General features: G+C 38.1%; 1 protein-coding gene across 2 annotated transcripts in view; it reads left to right on the forward strand.

Moving 5' to 3' along the window:
• Positions 1 to 18,831, forward strand: part of NT5DC3 (5'-nucleotidase domain containing 3) — a 33,809-nt gene that overhangs the window by 1,549 nt on the left and 13,429 nt on the right. For both annotated transcript variants that reach the window (XM_088141107.1, XM_088141106.1), the window contains exons 2-6: positions 7,311 to 7,495; positions 11,247 to 11,321; positions 13,516 to 13,571; positions 16,140 to 16,230; positions 18,187 to 18,324. In XM_088141107.1, the coding sequence (XP_087997233.1) occupies positions 7,311 to 7,495; positions 11,247 to 11,321; positions 13,516 to 13,571; positions 16,140 to 16,230; positions 18,187 to 18,324 (545 nt within the window). The remainder of the gene's footprint in view (positions 1 to 7,310; positions 7,496 to 11,246; positions 11,322 to 13,515; positions 13,572 to 16,139; positions 16,231 to 18,186; positions 18,325 to 18,831) is intronic.

Here is an 18,831-nt window from a genome sequence, read left to right on the forward strand (position 1 = left end):
ACAACAAAGCTCTGCTACCAGGAAGGGAACAATTAAATCAGAGGCATTTTGAGTGAGAAGTACTGGGAATAAAAAATGGGAAAGGGATAATCTGTAGGGAATACTTTTTTTTTAAAAGAAAGATAGGTGTGAGATTTCTATAGAAGTCTTTTCTCTTTTTAAAATGTAAAGAATTCATTGGAAAATGTCATTACTATTGCAGGATTCCTTCTATGCTTAGGTCACTGCAGTTGGTAGCAGTAAGATTCTGAGCCCCATTCAAAGTGCTACCATTACCTGTAAAACCCTATATCAGGGTCTCTCAACCTTGGTAAATTTAAGGTGGGTGGACTTCAATTCCCAGAATTCCCCAGCCAGTCCACCCATTTTAAAGTTGCTGAGGTTGAGAAACACTGCCCTATATAGTTTGTGACTGGGACATGTCAAGAATCACCATACCAAGCCAGATTCTGCCCATCCCACAGGTTATCAAGAGAAAGGCTGTTGAGAATCCTTACCCCCACCCGCATAAAAAATCCACGGGGCTGAAATCAGACTGGCCTGATTGGTAACAGCCCTTATATTCTGGCATACTTTCCCCCAGGAATACGGGTGACTCTGATTTTCCTTTTATTTAGAAAGGTCCTGGAGAGTCTCTTATTCCATAGATTTTTGGCCCCTAGTATGATTGTTGGGTGACTTTTATTAAAGGTTGTGTCTTCTTAGGTTCTTTGTGGGTTTTTTTCTCTTTTTGTTTGTTGTTTACTGCCCAGAATCCTAATGATTGGGATAATGTATAGAAATTGTCAACCAAATAAATAAAACATTGTGGTTCAGGTTTCCAGGTTGTTGGCAGTTTCATGCATCAATTTTCTAAGCATGCACCAGGAATGAAATAAATTATATAGGGATTGTCAGAGTAGTGACTTTATACCAGTCAGCAAATGTTAGTTGTAATTATTATTGCACTTCCTGCCTTTCCTCTGGAAGGGCCACCTCTCACTTTATCCCAACAGCAACAATCCTGTAAGGAATGTTGGTCTAAATGTATAGTTACCCAATGAATCAGGTGGTTAAGAGTGGACCTGAATCCATGTCTCTCTGATTCTAGACCAATGCAGTCCTAACAGCTGATCATTGAAATGTAAAGGAGACCAGTAGTATATTTCTTGGTATGGGATTCAGTTTAAATTAGCTGTAACTGTTCTGGCTTTTCAGGTGAGGCTTTATAAGCCAGCAGAATATTGAACTAGATTGAGTCTTCCCATGCTCTGGTTTGATTCACTAACCTATTCTGGCATGCACACCAAACAAGCGACTTGCAGACGATACATCCCACAGTTTTCAGTTTTGAGAGGACTATTAAGATCAACAAGTGTTAATTAACATGAGATTTATGAAGGTCTGAGTGGTTGGGAATAGAAAAGCCAATAGACATTGTATATGATATTTGTGTGCAGAAAGTGGTAATGTTACTGTCCTAACATTACCATACATTTCTAACAAATGATCTCTGTCAGAAATGAGATACCTGTGCAGGCAATATTGAGAATGTTAGTTGTAACGTTTATATTGTTTTATTCCTGAAGGCTTCCATATCTTGGATGAAATATATCCAATTTTGTGCAGTTGCTGCTTTCACATAATTTTACAGGGTCTCCAGCTGATGTCTGTCACTACAGCCTTCCCATGTTTTGCTATTGCTGGTTCTTTCCACATGCATGCATATGAAATCTGCTAAAGACAAAGAGGCTGAAGCCTTCTGTAAGTTCTCCTAGACATGATGTAAACAGAGTTATACTGCTCTGTTCAACCTCATCCTCTGAAACAAGGGTTAAATTAGCAGAGTTCTTGGAGAAGTAAAATGGGTAATTTCATCTGCCTTTATAAAACATTATAAAATGGCTTCAGCACCTCAGACATGGACCTGCTTGCACTGAATTACAGTGAGTGTTGTGCACTGTGACAGTGACCTTCCTGGGAATACAGCTGTAGCGTATCTCTTTCCTGTCAGCTTCCTTTCTGATGACCAGCATCTTAGTTGGATGTATCTTGAACTACTGTACCTTTCTGGTCATTGGAAGATGGTGCTGACAAGCCTATCCTATTTAGGAGAGGAAGAGGATTAAAAGAGAAATCAAATGACTCTAGGATTGAGATACAAGTTTCTTTACTACACAATGCAACAGATGTTGCTGGATATGCTAGCTGGGGTGGATGAGAATTGCACTTTAGTAACAACCAGAAGGTCATATTTTCTCCACTCCTTCAAAGTCTAGCTACAGCTTACCTCCGTTGGTGAATTTTAAGAAAGCTGTGGAGCTTGCCAGTAGTTCTTTCAAAACATTAACAATTTCATTTTATCTAAGAGTCAAATAAAACTGAAAAGCCCATTACTGGTGTGTTTTCTTATGGTATCTTTTCCTTTGCTTTTTTCCTTTTTAAGGGAGCTATGCTTGCTGCATATTGTTCTTTGTAATCTAAATAAACTTGGAACATAGTAAAGGCCTTGCTGAAGGTAATAGGCCATTTGAAAATTAAGAAAAGTGTAAGGGAAGCTAAACTTCCAAACAAATGATTGTAAATCAGTTTGCTGTTGGGGTTCCTTTGAGATGGTTATGTCTTCAACAGTAAAAGAAATGATTGTGCTGATCAGTGTGGCATGAAGGTCTTTTGATTTAGACCTGGGAAATTAGTTTGCTGCCATGGGCATGCTAGGAGATGGGCTTTGTGTCACAATGAGTTTTCTGGGCAGCCAACAGTTACTTGAAAAGGCTCAAACTGGAAAATGAATATTTGTGCATGCGTTTAAATTTGTGATACTCATAATTCTTCCAGGAATTATGCAAAATGCGAGAAGGAAATTGTGATAAGCCTAGTCAGAGTGATAGTTTTTCAATGGTTTTCTTTCTAGTTTTCTTTTAACATTTTACTTGTGCTAAAAGCATAAGTTAGCATAGTGCTGATTTATAAAAACAAAAACAATTTTATTCAACTGCATAATTCAATCAGTAACTTTGAATCTGTTTATAAGATACAGATAATCTTTCTCTGAAGGAAGAAGTCTTTCTTGACAAAAGAAAATCCTCCACATAACAATTTAAAGTTAAACAGAGGGATTTACTATTACAAAATGTAGTAATGGCTATAACCATGCAACGTTTCAACAGGATTGTCTTATTTATTTCTGTCATTTATATACTGCTGTATTCTGCATGCATGCAGTATGACAGTGTTAAAACCAAAACAATGAAATAATGAAACATTACGGTAATATGAGGGATGCTCTCTCATCCGTCCTCATATGCTATCTGGAAAAGCTCTTTTTACTAGCTTTTGGAAGAATAATAGGGTTTGCTCTGCTCTAATTTCACAAAGGATGTTCAGTAATATAGGGGCCACAAGAGAAAAACATTATGAGGTCCTGCCCCCTTGACTTCTTAGTTCTGGGCAACTGTACCTAGAGTTTTTTGGAGTACCTGTAGGACAAGCCAGTTACAGGCGGAGAAGGTAGTCCTGAATGTACTTAGTGGCCAAGTTGCATAGGCCTCTATAGGTTAGTGTACACTTTGAATTGCACTCAGAAACCTCTAGACAACCATTTGCAGGGGCTGCACCACAGCCAGCATCTGATTATGGTGACTCATTTGCCAGCAAGTGGGCTGCTGCCTGTTGCGCCAGTCGCAGCTTCCAGGTGGTTTCAAAGGCAGCCCCATGTAGAGTGCACTGCTGAAGTCCAATCATGTGGTGATAATTGCATGAGTCCCTGTTGTGAGGGCCTCCTAATTAGATCAATTCATGAGGGCTAGCAATGGGTTCCTGGCTCATCCTACTCCCAAGGTGAGCATTGGGTTCACACATTGTACTAAACCATAATATTGCTTTTCTGCTCTGGTATAGTGGGTGATGAGGTGCTATAGCCCATGGTGTGTGAACTAGCATGTAGGATGAAGCAGCCAATTTGATTTATTCAACAAATCATGATTAAACAAGCCATAGTTTAGCATGATGTAGGAATTCCAACAAAGTGAACTACAAATCAGACTCATGCAACCTTTCTCAACAGATAGTAGCTAATTCAACAGAGAGATGCTAAAACAAGCCATGGTTTAGTGTTGTGTATGAATATAATATACTTGCTCCTGGTAAAGAAAGGCTGCTTCATACTATTGGAAGCTGGGGCTTCTAGTAGTATGCTTTTTCATTCTAAATCCATTTTCAGTACCATATTTTCAATTATTTATTTGCATTTTAAATGTACTCTTGAAATAAGGTTATATAGTATATGAGTTCAGAAGCTTGGATTTTTTTTCACAGGAATTGTCTAAACATAGTTTCAGATGCTCTTCAGATCAGCTGCTGCATAAGTTAGATTAAGTTTTCTCTTGGTTTTGTGCTCCAGTTGCAGAAAGTATGCTTCATACCCTCATGTTCCTGTGCTAAATTATGCCTGTTTCAAAGTACCCCTTGTTGGGTATGCACTTTTTTTTTAAATTCCAAATTGTTATGCAGCTTCAGGCTTTGAGGAGTGTTCTAGAATATATTCTTTCATTTACCTTATTAGGCAAAGATTTTCTTGCAGCAGTTTTATCCAATTAAGATAGTTGCAAGTTTTATAAACAGAAGAAAGAAATCTGAGAGCTGGTATACTTTGGTGGCTGAGAAAGTGAGCTACAAATCAGAGAGTATTTTGGTTTTCTTTATTAACAACATTTTTGTGCTACGTCAAATGCTTTGGGCAACTTGTAAGGCATTATAAAAACAATTAAAATACAAAACAAGACATAACATTAAATTCAGCAGTAAGACAAGAGTCAAGTAGTTCAAACATTAAAATGCTGAGGCCAAAATAATGAGTAACTGAAAAGTTTGGCAATGAACAAAATCTTGTGGTATCAAGATAACCACAAAGATGACAAAGCTAAATGGATGATGGATGGATGATTCTAGAAGAGAACATGACTGTCTAAATCTTAACATGGAGCAGTCTATTATGGTGTGGTTTTTTTTTTTTGCAGGTGCTGGCAAAAGTAAATCAATCTTTTAAATTTACCCTCCTGACATTAACTTTGCTGAACACTTTAGCCTGCATGTCTGACTGTATTTTGCTGCGTGTATTGTCTCCCAACCATTATAAATTTCTTTTTTCTAACCATAAAACCCAATGTTATTTAATGTTAACATTTATACAATAAGCAAGCTGTTGCTTACTTATGTACAATCTATCTTTTCTACTGTATATACTGTAAGTAGTAATGTAAGTTATAAATATATAATGTATGAAAGAAATGAGATGATGATTTTAAATATAAGTTAATGCAGAAAATAGCTAATATATAATTTAAGGCAATGTTAAATAAAAGCTGTACAACTTTTTTTAACTGCTTAGTAAAAATTAAGGATAGAATACCTCAAACTGGTAAAATCAATGGGAATTTTTCCTGGCTTCAGTTGTCCAACAACTGCATCTTGGTTCTTCTTTCTACATCCCTTCTGATTGATATTCTGTTTTGACATTTCTGAAGGAAGCTTTGGACTGGACCAAGATGGGAATCTCTTGATCCAACTTTTGAATCTCTGTTGGACATAAATATCTAACTAGCTGTTCAGCTGGTGATAAAAGTAATCTAACTTTTATGGTACAATAAGGTGCTACCTTATGGCATTTGTGGTGTACACGGGCCTGAATCTACAGCTGTGTGAAATCAAGATTGCTTTAATAAATTACATGTAATACTCAAGTGTCTCATTGTTGTCTCAGTTATGATCCCTATAACAAGTAACTTATGAACTTCAGCTTCAACAACTGAGCATTATAAAGTTAAAGTAATAATGAATTCATTTTTCATATTTGCACTTCCTCCAGTGAGCTCAGGATACTCTAATTAGGCCTTCCAATTTCATCTTCACAGGAATTTTGTGCATTAGCTTAGCTTTATGCCTGAATGAAGATTTTTATTTTATCTGTATATAAATATATATTTTATTTTTGTAGGGCCCATGCTGCATCATCTAGAGCATCCTACAGCAGTTTAAAGCCATAATATAGTATAAAATCATACATTGTGAAAAGTCTTCTCTGAGTTGAACTTGACTCCTGGTGACTTATGGACATGTCACAATAGTTTCATTGATAATATTATGGAAGTAGTTTGCCATTGCCTTCTTCCAGGATGTTTTTTTTTTTTAACTTCCTGGTCTAGCATAAAGTTCTCATATCCCCTGGTGGTGTCTCATTCAAGCAGTGCCAAACCCTGCTTAGCTTCTCAGCCCAGATAAAGTCACCTGGGTGATGCCACTTGCTGAGATGTCCTGTGTACACACACGCACCTTTAAAATACAAAAGGGGAAACCAAAAAGAAAACACTTCAGTAAGCCTTTTAAAGGCAAAGCTAGAAGTGGTGAAGACACTCCTAACTGGTAAAAGAGTATCCAGAAAAGGAACATCTTGCATTTCAAGGACAAGCTGTTGTCTGTAAGCTCCAGTTAACCCCATCAGCACAAGGAAGTGATCTGTTCACGAGAATGGATTGTGGGGAAAGTTCCCAAGAACCAAATCATGGCACATTTGTCCCAAGGTGAAAAAATCTGAAGTGTAGCCAGCCACATGTTAGGTCAGTGATGTCCTGGGACAAACCCATGACTCATGATGGCCACTGACCTCTGCTGAACACAGAGAAGGGAAGTGGAAACAGCCATCTCCACAATGAAATTTTGTAGCTCGGTGAGGGATGCTACTATTTAGCTAGGAGGACAGTATAATAACTGTACTCTCAGCTAGTCTTTTTAGCTCAGCATCTCAATTAAGGCCTCACTTCTGGCTGCTTGCAGAACAGTGTTGTTCATGACAGATGGGGTTGAGCAAAACAGGAAGCCCTATTTCTGTGAGGGGGATCCCCCGACCCACTTCAGCCACATTTCAGTGATACATGCCACATCCTTTTGTCTGCAGTCATGGATGAGTCTGGTTTTATTACAGATGGATTTGGTGTTCAGTAACATCATCCTGAGTTCTGAGTTACTACCCCCATCTGGCCTATTCATTCCATGAAATTGCCTATGTAAATGGAAAATAGCAAGTTTATTGCTTAGCTTGCAGTGGCCCTGCTTTTTGTTTGGCTGTTATATTTATACCCTGATCTTCCTTTGGGAAGCTCTGAGCGGCTGCTATCTGAACAAGGTACTGAACAGATGGGAATTGGCCTCATATCAGCTAAAGAATAGCATCAAGTATCCTTTATTTCCTTGTAAATGCACCCCATTTGTAATATATATGTATTATGAGTACTTGTTCTTGAACAAGTGTTTGTATGTGTCTCTTTCTTCCATAGACTTAGTCCCTTCCATCATGAGTAATTTGTTGAATCCGGATGCTATATTTTCCAACAATGAAATGAGTCTCTCAGACATAGAAATCTACGGCTTTGATTACGACTACACTTTGGTCTTCTATTCCAAGCATTTGCACACGTTGATCTTTAATGCTGCGCGGGACCTTTTGATCAATGAACATCGGGTAAGGTGATTTGCCAGGATGAGCTGTGCCATAATATACTGGAAATTAAGATGCTTAAGCTAGAAATTAAGATGCTTGCATAATGAGAAATAAATTCTGGAGGAAGAGCATGTGAAAGAGCTATGTTGTATTGACACAAATTATATTGCAGAACTTGCATAGATTTTTCAAGTGGATTCAAGAATAGAAATTGGCAAGAAGTTGACTTCATTGTTTTTTCTTGCATAAGACATGTTATGTTTTAGAATAAATTTAGCTCATTATCCAGAATTAAACATTTAATACTAATTTCTCAGAAGGATTTGTATTCATGATCCCCATCATTAAGACTGATCGGGCTGTAGGATATCCTTCCCCCAACTAGATGCTCTCCAGATGTGTGAACCTCAACTTCCAAATTCACAGCAGTGACCGTGCTGCAAAGTGAATTCTGGGAGTTGATGTCTGCACATCTGGAGGGAACCTTGGGGAAGGTTGCCCTAGAACCTGCATCAGCCTAAATGCAGGAGTTCTAGAGGGTACATAAAGGAGTGGTTTGTCAAAAGCTTAGGAACAGGTATTATTGCTGTATTATCTTTTAGGAGTGGGGAATTTCACTCCTAAGTCCACACTACCACTTAGCTGGATGATGTCAGTGGATAGGACAGTTCTTCCTCCAGATCTATGCTCCCTGGGTCAAAACTCCACCCTGCAGCAGTTATTCCTTTGTGCAAAAGTAGAAGGGGGCCATTGTACCCTGCCTTCCACTGTATAGAAGGAGAACTGTGCACAAACATTGTGTGTGTGTCTGTGAGATTTCAGAGGAGGGGAATGGCCTTCATGGGCAGATGCAACCCATTATTTTGAAACTACAGAATGTTTGAAAATTCTGTATAGGGAGACCAACATGTTCAGTTAACAGATTATTGCAATAATGTGCAATATGTAGCTATGCCACCCTAAAAAATTCCCTTGCAACTAAGTAAATAAGTCTTTGTTGCTAATTTTGCTGCCTAGAATGCTGTCTGAACCAAAGGTGTTTATTGCACTAGTAAACACAAGTATTAACCCCCTGTATGCTGTGAGGGCTGGAACATTTTTTTGACTACATGAACTGTGTTCCCAATATAGTTTGTTAAGCATATCCAAGGCTACATTTCTGTTCAAAGGTCAGTGGCTATATATTCATATCTATAAATATCTTTGTAATAGTAAATAAGAAATTGGATCTTAACACACAACTGGTTGCAGTCTCTGGTTTAGTGCAAGACTGGAACAGAACTAGTTCCATGGGGCTAGTACACTGGATGGAACCAAACGAATGACCCAAGAATTACCTGTGTTTTATCCTGTGAAATAAAACCAGATCAGCTACAATTTAATAAATGGTCCCCAATATTCTAAGTTCTGTTGAATAGAGAAAGCAAGTGTGGAAAATTTCTCACACAGCTTCCTCTTCTGTAGAGGTATTTGCTAATAATTAGAGGGAAATTGTTCAGAGACCTTCTCTGGATAGTATGAATGTGAATGGAAGGAAAGAAGAAGGAATGAGTGTTTGAATTTAGAATTAGCCTTCCTGTAGATGCCAAGATTACACACTTGTAATGCAGTAGAAATTAAAATAACAGATAAATCTGTAGTGTAAGAGTTTTTCTCTCTGCTTGTTTCTGTTGTGAGGATTCTTAAGATAGCATGATGTCTTATTTTGATTGGATATTAGTTTAAATTATGGTTCCTAACAAAAACACTGTGATGATGCCTTTGATGAGAGACCAGAGTTTGTTAACAGATAGTTTTGTTAAAAACTTTTCAAATGGCATTACAGATATCTGGGAGAGAGCGAAATGGGAAGGAAATACAGTGGTACCTCAGGTCACGAACTTAATTCGTTCTGCGACTCTGGTCGCGACCCGAGTTGGTTGCGACCCAAATCAAATTTTCCCATAAGGTTCAATGTAAATACGGTTAATCTGTTCTGACCCCTCCGAATTTGGTCGCCAACCGATTTTGGTCACGTCCCGAATCAAATTTTCCCATAAGGTTCAATGTAATTATGGTTAATCCGTTCTGAACCATATGTATTTTTTTTTAAAACCACAAAAATATGAAACAAAGTACAGTACAGTACAGTACGAAGAGAGAGAATGCTAACCTTGCTCGAGGCGACTTCTGGCGTGGAGGACAGGAAGGCGGGTGGGGAGGCGGTTATTGCTTGGAGAGAGAGTCCCCCTCCCTACAGGAAGCCACGACCACGTGTCACGGGAGGGAAAATGGCCGTGGATCCTGTTCGTCACCCGATGCGGAGTTCGCGGACGGAAGCAAAATTTTGCGAACGGTGCTGTTCGTGACCCGAATTGGTCGTGAACAGAAGCGTTCGTGACCCGAGGTACCACTGTATTAACCAATATTTTTTGTAACTAACCCTTTTAACTGTGAACTCTAACATTGTTATAATGCCTTGGATAAATATGGCCAGAATTTCTTTTTCTAAATTCAAATTATGTCCTTCGAACAAAATAAATTACACAGAAATACATGGAAACGTGGGGGTTTGGTGGGGAGGGAGGATCAATCAGGCAGTATTTCCAGACTTTCACATGATTTGGCTTTTTTGTATTGTTTGGCAATGTTGCAATTACAAGAAAGGAAGGTGTGAACTCAAGTGAGAAGCTAAGAAATAACAGGCATGAGCACAACATCTCTGCCTTGTAAACAAATGCCTATAACATTTTCTCTTTGGTGCTTATTGTCCTGTGGCCCAGGATTTGTGATTTCAGTTCTGAGCCCACATCAGACGGAGGTGCAGATTCAGTCTCTGGCCTGCACATCTTCCTACAAAAATGTTTGAAAGCTCTAAGAAGCTCTAAGAACCGTCAAGATTTGATTACAGGTAGTCCTCAACTTATGACCATTTGTTTAGCGACCGTTCAAAGTTACAACAGCACTGAAAAAAGTGACTTATGACCAGTCTTCACACTAATGACCATTGCAGCATCCCCAAGGTCATGTAATCAAAATCCAGGTGCTTGGCAATCGGCATGTATTTACAACGGTTGCAGCATCCTGGGGTCATGTGATTGCCATTTGTGACCTTTTCAGCCAGCTTCCAACAAGCAAAATCAATGGGGACCCACATGATTCACTTAGCAACAGTGGTGATTTGCTTAACGACCATCCCAAAAATGTTGTAAAATTGGGTGCAGTCACATGATGCCTCACTTAACAACCGCACCACTTGATGAATTTTCAGGTCCCTATTGTGGTTGTAAGTCAAGGACTACCTGTAGATAACAGTTGGCATGTGCAACCTGTCTTCAAGTAGCATGATATACACTTCAAAAAGTGTCTGAGACTAGGGGAAAAAACCCTTAAATTTAATTCAGATTTATTATTTCTTTATTGAATTTATGCTGCTGGTAAAAAGATCTCTCAGCAATTTACAATAAATTAAGACCACTCCTGCTAAATTAAATAATTTACCTATTCTGATGCCTTAAAAATACAGTTTAGCAGCAATGTTTGGAAGAGTTTTGGGATACAAAACCTTTTCTCCAGGGCTATAGGTTGTGTACCCCTGCTTTTTCTTCCCCTTCTGAGTTACATCCATAGTATGGCTACAGATTATGACATAGCTTTCCTGATAAAATTGGAAACAAGAAATGTATGTTGATTAGTAGAAGAAGGGGAACTGGACTTTCCTAGATCTATTGAGGTATATTTCCTATATGGCTTGTGTTGTGTGTTAAAATTACTATTTTTATGATTTTGCCAGTATCCTGCAGAAATCCGAAAGTATGACTATGATCCAAATTTTGCAATAAGAGGGCTTCATTATGATGTGCATCGGGTAGGTATACATTGTTTTATTTGAAATATCATTGCTTATTATCTGTTTTCATTTATGAGTAGTCTGAAATAGTTGCCAGATGCAACTTAATGTGTTTACTTATCACATTTGAGATAGCATTTTTAGAAATATTACTAGTAATTAGATCTTATGTATTAAACCCAAGGCACCTGTACTGTTGATTGATTGATTATGTTACCATCATTATGTTTTTGACTCCTAGTGACCACATAGATAATCTTCATGACAATCTATCTCTAATCTGGTTTTTCAAGTATCTCAAGGGCATTTGCTACCGTAACTGAGTCTATTCACCTTGCTGCTGGTTGTCCTATTCTTCTCTTTCTTTCCACTTTTCCCAGCATTACAGCCTTCTCCTGAGAGCTTGGTCTTCTCATAACGTGTCTGAAGTAGGATAATTTGAGCCTGGTCATTTGTGTCTGGAGTGAGAACTCTGGGTTCGTTTCTTCAATGATCCATTGATTTGTTTTCTTGGCTGTCCACATTATTCTCAGGAGTCTTCTCCAACATCAAAGTTACCTTACAATATATGTAAAATATTACCAGATAAACCATATTACTAGCAAAAAGTAAAGGTCTGTATAAGCTTTTCTCAGATTACAAATGATCCAGGCTTCTATGGTCCCAGAGGGAAGGACAGTTACAGCAGATTGCTTGGTTACCTTGTCTCAAGTGCTGCTGCAGATATTTTGCACCCTGTTCAGTTTCAGTAAGTGGAAAGGTCCACAGTACTTAGTCCATCACCCCTAATTGAAATGCTTCTTTGTTTTCGAATGTAGGCTTCACAGGAAAAGGAACTTGGTTTCAAAATGGTCTATCATATTCTTGGGCTGTTGTTGGTATATCCTGCATTTCTGTTGTTAATCTTAAAGAAGTTTTCTAACAACTTTGCAAAATCATAAACAATTTGTTTAATACCTTGGACCTTGTTTTGATAATTTACATATTAATTTTTTTATAATGACCCCTGGATTCCAGATAATACTTGATGATTAACCTTTTTCTTCTGGAATTGGTGGTGAATCACACAAGTTGTAGGAGAACAGAATTATTTATCTCCTATCATAATAAGAATCAAAACATCTTAGCAACCATGACTACACTTAGTGTGTTTTAAAACTTGCTACCTTTGTTTGTTTATGTTTGATTTCTGGATCTGAAGAATGTTTTGTTGGTGTGGCTCAAATCTGCTATCTATCAGTCTCAGTTGCTTACTCCAGTAGAGAGACTCATATTAATCTTTATTAGGGTCATAGACCAATATAAGGCAGGGGAAAAATACAGTCAATAAAAACATAAAAGAAGGCAATAGGAGCAAAAGATATAAAAAGGTGTGGGGAGACGTAAAATAAATCTTTGGGCTAAGATCAAGTGTAGTAAAAAGACTTGTTTTTCTCCTGTTTTCTGCCACTTTTATGTATAATTCTATAATTCCCTCTGTTGTCTCCTTACCTCTAATCAAGTCAGGAAGTATGTAATTTTAGATGTAATTTTTTGGGGGGGAGTGGTAGAGGGAGGCTATTCTTTAGATAACCAAATTGTATGTTTCACAATCAGAACAAAGTGAAATCGACAATTCTCTTTCTCAATCCTCCAAAAGCATGCTTGCCGAATAATCTGAGCATGTTTAATTCCACATTTTAAATGTCTAAATCATAGCAGGGTTGTGATTACCGGGATAAAATGGAATTTCCTTTTGCCAGCTGATGGTGAAATCAAGAACAGTCCCCATTGGTTCTAGATGAAGATGAATGACCATGTAAATGGACACTTACGATTATGTTAATGGATCATTTGGCTGCCTCTGACTTTAACATGTTCTATAAAATTAGAAAAGACATTTATCGATGAGCATTGGCCCTGGTGGGGTTGCTGTTATGCCACTCTTCTAATATTTCTGATTATAATATTTAATTGGAGACACTGGTTAATTGAAGTATTTAAAAAATGTACTAATCTATTTAAAAATAGATTTTTATTTTATTTTTATTTTTATTGTGAGCCGCCCAGAGTCACCCGTGGGGGAGATGGGCTGCATACAAGCCAAATAAATAAATAAATAAATAAATAAATAAATAAAGTAGCAATGATGGTGAAAAAGTTTCTCTGCAATTTAATCAAAATTGTTTTATGTGATTTATAAGTTTGGCTTGTAACTTTTCTTGCTTTAAAGGCATTATTGATGAAGATTGATGCTTTTCATTACATTCAGCTGGGAACTGTATACAGGTGAGTCAGAAAGTCTTTTTCTCTGGGCATCTGTAATTCACTATAATAGCAATATAACAGTAGAATGACCTCCTGCCTTGTTTGACCAATCAAATCATTGCTATGCTCTCTATGCAGCACTTTTACTCTCACTTTGTTCTCCCTTCTGCATTAATGGTGGAACAACCCAGAAAGCCATATGTAGTCGTTCTTTAACCATTCTTCCCATTACATCCAAGAAATGCAAATTATAGTATTTTAAAAAGACAGCATTTGAAAGCCATCTTTAAATGTATGTTTAGGTTTTGGCTAGTAGAAAAAAAAGAACAAAAGATGGCTGGGCTGTATCTTAAGAGTAACCAGGGTTACTAAACTGATTCTCTGCTGCATTAAATGTCTGGGTGAGATAATAATGCTTTTATTGGTTGAACTAGTCAAATCTGTTCTTTACCTGGAGTGGATTAGCTGGCTAATGTTCTTACTTCCAGCTGCTAAATTGTACTGGTAGGCTGCTAAAAGTATTCCACTGTTCGCAGCTGGTCTTGCTAACAGGACTGATTCTAAATCTGTTTCAGCATGAATCACCATTCTGTTTGTGCTCAACAAAATTCAGGTATAAACACAGTGTTAATTCTGTAAACAGTCTGACTGATTACTCAGTCTGTTCAAATCTCTGCAAATGTTTAAAAAATCATTTGCATCTCTCTGAAACAATTATTTTCTGTTAGACTACATTCCTGCATTTTAAAAAACATTGAGATGGGACCTAACTATTTCTTGTATTTACTAAATAATAAGTAGTGGCATTCTGTAATGCTAGAGATTCTTTATAACTAAAATAATTTATATTTTATTTGCAGTGTTTTAAATATATCCTAGAGAGTGTTTGACCAAACTGGTACACAAATATTTTTGGACTTCATTTCCTAATTAGTATGCTCATCAAAGGTTTAGAGGAATTGAAGACCTGCACAGATGGAAGATGCTAACTGAGAAAGTTATCCAAGCATTTAAAACTTAACATCTTGAACTCTATTACTTTGAAGTAAACCCATTGAATTCACAGGGACTTAGTTCTATTTAGATATATTTTGGAATGCACTGCCTACAATTTTTGGGCAGCTACTCATCCAAGATACCTTACTGGGAAGAAGATTAATTCTCCTTTGTCACTTTGTAATGTCCTTTGGAAAACCTACCAATTAAACTGGATTGGGGGCAATTTGCAGGCTGAATGCTACCCACAATACTCTTTGTTGAAACGCAAACCCTTGATTTGACAAATTATCAAATCCTCAAACATTAGCGGCTAATTTCAGGTATGAAGCAAAAGCTGTAAAGTGCATTAAGCCTTTGGATAGGCTTAGTGCACCTAAAATAAAACTAGTGGGGTAAGGGGAAGCAAAATGATGAGAAACTCCCCCAAATGTAGAAACATTCAGATCCACTTATTTGCACATCATCATCATGATATTGTCCTGCTCCCTTTTGTCTCAAGCCACTGAAAACGATAGTAAAAAAAAGTCTGTCACCCCCAAGTGTCAAAAGGTTGTTAGAGATAATCTGAACTGCATTTTACATTTCTGATACTTCATCTTAATCCAACAGCTGGAAATAGCACTCCTGCCTTCCAGTATTATACCACTGCAAAGGATAATATTTTTATATCTGTCTGTCTGTCTGTCTGTCTGTCTCTCTCTCTCTCTCTCTCTCTCTCTCACACACACATTTATATGGCTGCAAGAAGGACAGTGTGCTATAAAGATATAAAACAATAAACATGTCAAAAAACAGTCATTATTAAAAAGTTTTAAAAAGCATAAGGTACACAAGAGATTAGATTAGCAAGGGAGCCACCTTAGGATCTCACCGGTGCTCCGGGACCCCCAGGCCTGATGACATAATAATAAACAATTATGTTATTCAATATGTTCGTAGACTGCTTCCTAAATAAAAGCATCTCAAAGTGGATTACAAAATATAAACTATTCAACAAAAGCAATAAATGAGAAATATTAACACTTGAAAGGAGGGGGAAAGGAAAACAGTTGCAGAATCAGAAACTGCTCATCTGGCAATCATACAGGAAGACCTAAGTGAAGAAGGAAGTTTTCAGTAGGTACCTGAAAGATGTCACCATAGACTTCTCACAAGTTTCATGGAAGAGAGAATTCCAGAACAGATGTATTATCAGAAAGAAAGTTCACCTGTGAATTATGGCAATAGGATATTTTTCTTCTGGGCATATGCAGTAGGGCTTTCTCTGACATTCTCAGTAATCAACAATTTCTGAGGTTTGCTTTGCTGATTTCAGTCTGTCTCAATTAGCAATTCATAGAGAATTTAGAATTGTTCTGAATAGTTAACGGTAATGTTTTCCTTAGGTCAGACTAGAGCAATGTTCCTCAACCTTAGCAACTTTAAGATATGTGGAGTTCAACTCCCAGAATTCCCCAGCCAGCATTTTGAAGTCCACATATCTTAAAGTTGCTAAGGTTGAGGAACACCGGACTAGAGAATTGTATATATAACTATTACCATGTAAGACCTGCTTGGCTTTTGCACTGATGTTACTGCTGTTGTTGCCAGAGGATTGAGTGTTGTGCCAGATGAAGAAGTCATTGCTATGTATGATGGGTCCCACGTGCCCCTGGAACAAATGAGCGACTTCTATGGAAAGGTAAAACTACATGAGCCATTTTCTGTTACATGGAAATTTGAATTCATATAGGTGTGTTTTTCTTCTGCATACTTTACAGCAGGGTACCTCAGCCTTGGCGACTTGAAGATGTATGGACTTCAACTCCCAGAATTCCCCAGCCAGCATCTGGGGAAGTCCACACATCTTCAAGTCGCCAAGGTTGAGGAACCCTGTTTTATAGAATACTAACTTACAACCACTTGTCACATTACTTCTATTTTACTATAGGGCAAAAATCCCTTCCAGAGGAGATTTTTAAGATTACAAAATTTAAAGCAATAATCTAAAGCACATTTTGAATCCAGGACAAAATCCTTTAAAACATAAACATGAGGAATGTATAAACCAGGGGTCCCCAATTCTTATGGGCTAGTGGCCACAATTCAAATTTGTGAGCATACTGTGGGCACTTTCTCAAAGTGTCTCAGAAGGCTTGCTAAGCCATAAAATGGATGCCACAAGAGAGATGTAAAGGACCCGTTTGCAAAATGGTGCCTGCCATGCAATATAATGTCTTGCCCCTTCCAGCAGAATGCTTCCTATCTCCTTTTATTACCTTTATGGGCTGGTGAGCACCAGAACTGTCCATAAGGGATTTTAAAAAGTCAAGAACAGTCACTCATGCCCTGGTCACCTCCCAGTTGGATTACTGCAATGCGCTCTACCTGGGGCTACCTTTGAAGAGTATCTGGAAGCTACAGCTGGTGCAGAATGTGGTGGCGTGGACAGTTCTGAATGCCTCCAGGGGGGCACATATAACACTGCTATTACGTGTGCTGCATTGGTTGCCAGTTTGCTTCCGGGTCCAATTCAAGGTGTTGGTAATCACCTTTAAAGCCCTTCATGGCACAGGACCAGGTTATCTGAGGAGCTGTCTCGCCCCTGTTATATCAGCCCGCCCCACTCGGTCTGGCAGAAGAGGCATGCTGCAGACCCCACCAGTCAAGGAATTTCAGCTGGTGGGATCTAGGAAGAGGGCCTTTTCTGCCGTGGCCCCCGCTCTCTGGAACAACCTACCTCCTGAGGTCTGGTGTGCCCCACTCTCATGGCCTTCAGGAAGAGCCTGAAATCCTGGCTGTGCTAGATGGGGGCTCGCATCGGTGGAAGTGGCTTGTGGGGTAATTGATTCTGCCTCCCCGTCATCTTGAATGTTTTTAGTTTTGATGTATAGGGTTTGCTTATTGCTTGACCTTTTAATTGATTAATCAATTTTAATTAATTAATGTGTATTTTTTAATTGTTTGTGGATTTTGTTTTAATTGTGAGCCACTCAGAGTCAACCCATTGGGGGAGATGGGCAGGATACAAATTTAATAAATAAATAAATAAGAAGGCAACCATGACTCTGTGATCATAGCCACCATCTTGGTTTTTTTGTTTGTTTGTTCTCCCACCCACGGTGAACACACTTCCCAACAATGTAGCTGTTCATTGTTATTTTCTAAGAAAAAAATTAAAGCCACTTGGGCTTGGAAGGAAAGATCATGTTGGAGACTTTGCTTTGCAATGACCCAGTTTCCCTGCTTAATTTTTATTTTTTAATGTAAAAAGACAGGTGGGCAGAGCCTGATGGGTGCCAAGAAAAATACCCATGGGTGTCTTGGAACCCCTGACCACCAGATTGGAAACTTAGGTGTAAACAATTAAAAAGCTAGCACAACATCTTTCAATAAAAAGAAAACAGTTTCAAGAATCCTTCTAAGGACAGCAAAGAAAGACCCAATTGTATATTCATTTGAGATGCTACCAAAAAGTTCTTGTCTTTTGTATCTGATAATCCGACTGCATGATAACTGACATATTCCAGGCTAAGAGAAGCTTGTGTTTGTTTGTTAGTTGGTTCCTTGTAGGCTTATTGAAAGCATTAATAACACTTTCTGAAATGTCTGATACTGTTTTATGGCACATACATGAATTTTGCATGTTTGGTTGCAGAGTTCACACGGTCACACTATGAAACAGTTCATGGATATCTTTTCCTTGCCTGAGATGACTCTCCTGTCTTGTGTGAATGAGTATTTTCTGAAGAACAACATTGACTATGAGCCAGTTCATCTCTACAAAGATGTGAAGGTATTGGGCTATCCCAGTGTGACAGTTATTCATATAACAGCGTTTCCCCAGCCTGATGCCCTCTAGATGTGTTGGACTTCAACTCCCTTAATACCCATTCAGATTTCTCTTCTTGAATATGATCCTATTTCTTGATGCATATTCCACATGATTATTTCTTCACTGCTAACTGCCATAATCCTTCAGGTCTGAAATAGAAAATCCATTACCGTAAGAATGGTAATACCCATTAAGATAAACCATTATGGCCCAGAGAAAAACGGATAGCTTATTTTTCTTGGCTATTGGTTTTAATAAGTATGAAGAACGTTTGTTTCATTCAGATTTAGCTCATCCTTAGATTTCCTATTGAGAAATGTAGTTACTGAAAACAAGTTTTGGGTCTTTGGAAATAAAAGTTCCTGGCTCTCATGGTTGTAAAGATGACCTTGGAAATGTGTAAGCAACATCTAAATCTTAAAAATGGAGTGGAAACCTTGGCCGAGTATGCCAGGAACTGTGTGTCAG

This window comes from Python bivittatus, unplaced genomic scaffold (assembly GCF_059951505.1).
Source record: "Python bivittatus isolate LINGU-HERP-01145 unplaced genomic scaffold, Pbiv_v1 ctg000330_np1212, whole genome shotgun sequence".
Taxonomy (NCBI): domain Eukaryota; kingdom Metazoa; phylum Chordata; class Lepidosauria; order Squamata; family Pythonidae; genus Python; species Python bivittatus.